Source organism: Schistocerca piceifrons, chromosome 7 (assembly GCF_021461385.2).
Source record: "Schistocerca piceifrons isolate TAMUIC-IGC-003096 chromosome 7, iqSchPice1.1, whole genome shotgun sequence".
NCBI classification, from domain to species: Eukaryota; Metazoa; Arthropoda; class Insecta; order Orthoptera; family Acrididae; genus Schistocerca; species Schistocerca piceifrons.
This window is the reverse complement of record NC_060144.1, coordinates 82,448,940-82,454,939: the sequence shown is the minus strand read 5'-3', so window position 1 is coordinate 82,454,939 and position 6,000 is coordinate 82,448,940. Positions and strand designations below refer to the sequence as shown.

At 38.7% G+C, this 6,000-nt stretch overlaps 1 protein-coding gene across 1 annotated transcript in view; it reads left to right on the top strand.

Annotated features, from left to right (window-relative positions):
• The first annotated feature begins 254 nt into the window (after positions 1-254).
• Positions 255-6,000, top strand: part of LOC124805451 (modular serine protease-like) — a 220,365-nt gene continuing 214,619 nt past the window's right edge. The window contains exons 1-3 of the mRNA XM_047266013.1: positions 255-306; positions 3,398-3,449; positions 3,530-3,646. Coding sequence (XP_047121969.1) covers positions 255-306; positions 3,398-3,449; positions 3,530-3,646 — 221 coding nt within the window. The remainder of the gene's footprint in view (positions 307-3,397; positions 3,450-3,529; positions 3,647-6,000) is intronic.

Here is a 6,000-nt window from a genome sequence, read left to right as displayed (position 1 = left end):
AGCATAGCTGCAGTTGTGGGTACAGGGTGTGGCAGAAACAATTATCTGTTTTAAATTGCGCGCTATTGTTGAACACGGCCGCTACCTAACGAAGGTGGTCCTCAGTTCTCCTGAAAACCCAGTTGTCGACATATCTCCGTGTTGTCATTTCTCTGGCATTCCCTGTCACTAACGGTATTTGTCTTCCCAGCGATCGCTACATGGGAAGCTTTCGGTTCGCTATGCAGGATCTGCGTGCTGTCCGTCAGTGCACGATGGGCCTCCGTCGAGAGCAGTTGGTGATTGTATTGCTGCTTCTCACTGCTTGTAAGTTACTGCTTGTAAACACTGCTTACGTTACAGTCTTCAATAATATTGATCTTAATGTAAATTGTATCCGTTTACAGACTCAGTTGTTGCGGTATGCCTTCAAGAACGACATTACAGCGACATTACAAATTATCGGTACAATTTGTTCAGATCATACATCCTGTTTGTATTGAGATGTGTCCCACACCAGTAGGCCTGCCAACTACAGACCTTTACCTCGTTCGTAGACACTGGGTGTTACTGCATTTGCCGTTAGCTAAACCTTCGTATTTTGTAAATACTGTTCAGTGAAACGGTAACTTGTAAATACTGGTTCATGGAACTGTAACCGTCTCCGGTACAGAAAAAGCACCATTTTTGTTTGTATCAATTATACGCGTCTCACTTTTGGTATTCACGCTGTTAAGACAGTATTGCGCGGTTAGTGAGGGGCCATTGACGTCTTAATGTTCCTCAACGATAATACAGTAATCGTGATACACTTCCAGGACGCGAAACAAATCTGTTCTGCAGTCAATGCCGCTTCGAGGACTGTCGCACAATTCTTGTACTGTAGTTTCAAATTCCAAAGTTAAATTTCAGATACCAACACCTTAATAAATGGGGACGAAATGTGCAATGAAAGGCAAAACCCTCAGTGCATTACATCACCCACACTCACCTTTTAGAAATAATCCATTAAGTCGTCAGATGTTCCAAGCCGGTGGAACGTCAAAGTTTCAGGATGACAACTCAACTCTGCATCTATAAAATGCAAAATACATTAAGCTGTGTGGTACGGACAGAAGCAACATTTACGGTTTGTGTAGTGAAGTTAATTCCTCGTTCAGTTCACGGGTGCACTTTAGGTAGAATGGATCTTTGCAAACTATTGTTAGTTTACGGTCATCTAGGGTTGCGAAATCTAGAGAGCTGTCAAGTATAATTTTCTCAATTCCGTTCTGGTACGGTCTCTTGTAGTTTTCGAAGTGAAGTGTAACGAGGTGTTTTATTGTCTTGTCAGTTGAGATGCTTATGCATTTCTACATCACACCCCGGCGTGACAAAAAATAAATTCTGCAGTTTCATGCTCACCCGTTAGCACGACCTGATACAGACACCGTACTCATCAAAATTATTCATTAATCCCATGGTTAACGTATAACCATTGAAATGGCGCTGTACCAACGAATAGTTAAACAAAGGGAAAAACATCCACACCTAGCGCAAATAAGAACATACACTACCAGAAAATCTTTTTTCAACGAAAATTCCTTACATGTCGGAACAATCAGCTACAGTAACTTATATCGAGGCAAGAAGGTTTTTTGAAGTTACTTGATAGCAAAGACACACATAAAAAATCAGGGTATTGCCTTCTAAACACTGTTTTTCTGTTTGTATGTAGTCTGGGTGTTTCTTTTCTCAAGGTTTGACAGACATTTTGTATTATTTTAGTACCATGCAGTGCGTAGAAAACAGTATTAGGTTTCGCTTCTGTCATTAATTATATGAACAAGTTACAGTTATAATTCCTCAGTGCTGGCAGATTCTGACTTTTTGTTAGATGGATGACCCATCATAGCCTCACTTGTACTGTTCAGTAACGAGCAGTGTGGCGAGAAAGGAACAATCTGTCGACTTTCTGTGAGACTCAAATCCAGACTCGTACAATGTCTTTCCATTGAATTGCAGTACCCCTGTATCCCTCCATGCTTCTTATGAATCGCAATGAATTGACCTACATAACTCTTACTGTAAACTTTCTCATAGATGACCGTAGTTAATTTGCAACCTGCTTGGAGATACAGTAAGAACAATTTTTCTTTAGCCAGCATGTAGTGGTGTTTAACATAAAGCTAGTCAAAAGACCTGATAATAAATATATATATATATATATATATATATATATATAGATAGCTGTTATATCATGTATGCAGAGCATGAATTATGTTTCAGATGATTGGCATTTTAAAATTCTGTATAGAGAAGATTTTTCCTTTATTTTTCTCCCTGCCCGTGTGATTCATCTGGCTTGAACTCAGTTTTTAACTTAACATATTTCAGTAGTGAATAGTCTACCACCAAAATTGCCAACATATACTGTCCCAGAAGCAACCACAGAAGATACTACACAGTTTGTCACTTGGGTGACAACTGAAATTGCACACTTCAGGAATCAACATGTTCTGATGTGTGTCTGTGTGTTGAATTTCTAGTTGCTGTGGTGAATGGCAACTTGCTCTGAATATAGAAAAATGCAAGTTGATGCAGATCAATAGGAAAAGGAGTCCTGTAATTTTAGAATACAGCTTTAGTAGTGTGCGACTTGAGACAGTCACATCAATTAAATATTTATGTGTAACTGTGAAAAGCAATGTGAAATGGAATGACACCATAAGGATGGAAGGTGGAAAAGCTGATGGTAGACTTCAGTTTATTTGGAGATTTCTAGTAAAATGTAATTCATCCATGAAGGAGACTGAATGTAGAACAAGTGTAGAACACTAGTGGAACTCATTCTTGAGGAATGCACTAGTGTTCAGGACCTGCACGAAGTTGGATTAAAGGAAAACTTCAAAGCAATTCATTCAAAAATGGTGCTGCCAGTTTTGTTACCAGTAAGTTGGATGAACTCGTGAGTGTTACAGTAATGCTTTGTGAACTTAAATGGGAAACCCTGGAAGGAAGGAAACTTTCTTTTTGAAAAACTGTTGAGAAAGTTTAGAGAACCAGAAATTGCAGTTGATTGGAGAAAGATTCTGCTGTCACCAATGTAAATTTTGCATGAAAGACATCAAGACAAGTCATGTGGAGGTAATTGTCTCCTTGCTCCATTTGTAAGTAGAACAGGAAGGGGAGTGAGTAATGGTGGTAAAAGGTACCCTGTGGCATCCACTGTATTGTGACTTGTGGAATATGTACATAGATGTAGGTTTACCTTTGTTACCAGTGGAACTACCTGTAAATTTTCCCACTGACAAAATCTGAAACACACATATTGCACTTAGGTGTTTGTAAAAATTTTTATTCTATGTACATTTGGCATCTGGTGACTTCACAATATTTTGACTTCCAATATTTCTGAAAATGTTTATTTCTGTTACAGTTTCTTCTACAGCAGAAAATTCCGTGTCCAGAGTAAAAAGACAGGACTGTGGGTAAGTGATTCTCATTTTCTGGTGTCTTTAATTGCAGATCAATCAATATCATGATTCTATTTAACCAAAACAAATTACAGACCACAATACTTCCGGTGCCAGAATGGAAAATGCATAAGAAACTTCAAGGTTTGTGATGGAGCTGCCGACTGTTCAGATAAATCTGATGAAAGTAAAGTGACTTGCAAATCAAGACTGTGAGTATTTTGCAATTTATTATGTTTTCACATTTTATTGAAATTTATCATTCACCAAAGAAGCTAATGCTTTGGACTAGTCAGCTACTACATATATGTGCTGTATGCATCAAATGGTACACATAGAGATAGGCACATGGTTGTTCCTTATTGGAGATTTAATTTCTAAAGTTCATAGTAAAAAAGTATAAATGATTGACCACTTCCTTTATTTTCTCTTCGTCATGCTTACTACACTACTATCTGGCTACCTGATTGTTATTCTGGATACCTTCCTATGCACTAACATGCCCTTCATCCATGTCACTATAAACAATATCTCTCCCAATGTCCTTCTGGCTGCAAACACACCACCTTGTTTCCAGAATGAGATTGCGCTGATATGAAACTTCCTGGCAGATTAAAACCGTGTGCCCGACCGAGACTCGAACTCGGGACCTTTGCCTTTCGCGGGCAAGTGCTCTACCATCTGAGCTACCGAAGCACGACTCACGCCCGGTACTCACAGCTTTACCTCTGCCAGTATCTCGTCTCCTACCTTCCAAACTTTACAGAAGCTCTCCTGCGAACCTAGCAGAACTAGCAGTCCTGAAAGAAAGGATATAGCGGAGACATGGCTTAGCCACAGCCTGGGGGATGTTTCCAGAATGAGATTTTCACTCTGCAGCGGAGTGTGCGCTGATATGAAACTTTCTGGCAGATTAAAACTGTGGGCCCGACCGAGACTCGAACTCGGGACCTTTGCCTTTCACGGGCAAGTGCTCTACCATCTGAGCTACCGAAGCACGACTCACGCCCGGTACTCACAGCTTTACCTCTGCCAGTATCTCGTCTCCTACCTTCCAAACTTCACAGAAGCTCTCCTGCGAGGTTACATAATACATATTTGAAAAAAGAGATATGCTAATGTTCCTTCTGCAGATCCTTGATATTATTAATTGATTCTACTTCAAAGTTTGTCTTGGACGCACATTCTATCAGAAATGTTACATATTTTTTTGTATATCCGGATTTAGATTTCTGTATGCATTAAACAAAGCAGGATTTATTAGAAACAAAACTATTTTCTTTGTCCATTTATTGGTTTTCCACATTATCTCCCAGTACAAAAGATATTGATCATAACTTTATTGTACATCACAATACATTTTTGATTGTGTATGGTTTCCCTTGTCGAGTTTTTTTCCTGGAGCAACCATGGATACATTGTGAATTGTTATCTTTCTCACCTCCCTTTTGTCTTTCCATACCTGCAGCAAAATGTCACCTTCTCTTTGAAATGTAGTGTCACCTTTCTTTAGAGGTTTACTTTCTGTCTGTAGACATTGAGGGCGGGAGATCTCTACTTGTTTGTATTGTGACACAAACTTTTATTTTCCTTTCTGGAAGTGTTTTGGCAATTGCTGTATTGTTATAGTAATTGTCTTGATTAATGTGGTGCCACATGCCAAGGTGAGGTGAAAGCACAGAGAGAATAGTGTCTTCAAACTTTTTTCCTTCCCCAGTGCATATTTCTAGATTGGAGATATATACACTTATACTTTTTCAAACCCATACAAACAAGCAAACCATACCTGGAAACAAAGCTGTCTTCTCCACGGTATCATTGCTTCATCTTTTTTTATTTACTCCATCAAGACAATAACGGCCAGATATTTTTCAGTGCCAACAGCAGTGATATTCAAAAATTTGGGAGACTTGGAAGATGCTTTATAATGGTTTATGTTTTGTTTGTAACAAAAGTTCAATTGTGTTGACATCTGATCAAACAATTCATTCTCTAGAAATAATTCTACAGTGCTTATAATGCTATTGACCTCACTGGGAAGGGTTTTACTCCCGTAATTCCTCTAAATACTTCTAAAATAATGATCTTGTCCTTCTTCAGCCAACTTTCACTGTCAGAAGCTCCATCATCTAAATCATTCATAATTATCTCACTGTGGTTTACTGTAGCCGTATTATTTTCTTCTTCACTTCCCCTACCACTGTCAGTAATATCATACGTCTGAATCACTTGGGACATCAAAACAATTGTTTGCTAACAGTTTAACTGTTTTTATGCCATATCACACAAGGCAACAACTGCAGTACTGAATATTTTGCAGTACTGATTGTGGTTGGTAAAGTGAAAGATAAAAATAAGTTCATAATGTTGTTCAATGCACTGAACCCTCCAATTCATGTTTAACCATTTGTTAGATTGAAGTAGTTATTGGGATGAGCAACAGGTATTAGAAAATGCATGCAGAACAAAAAAAAAGTAAATTTACATGATCCGCCCACAACAGTTGGACGTGGAAGCATGGAAATCTACAGGAGCCATATGCAGTGTGTTAACAAACTCCAAGTTT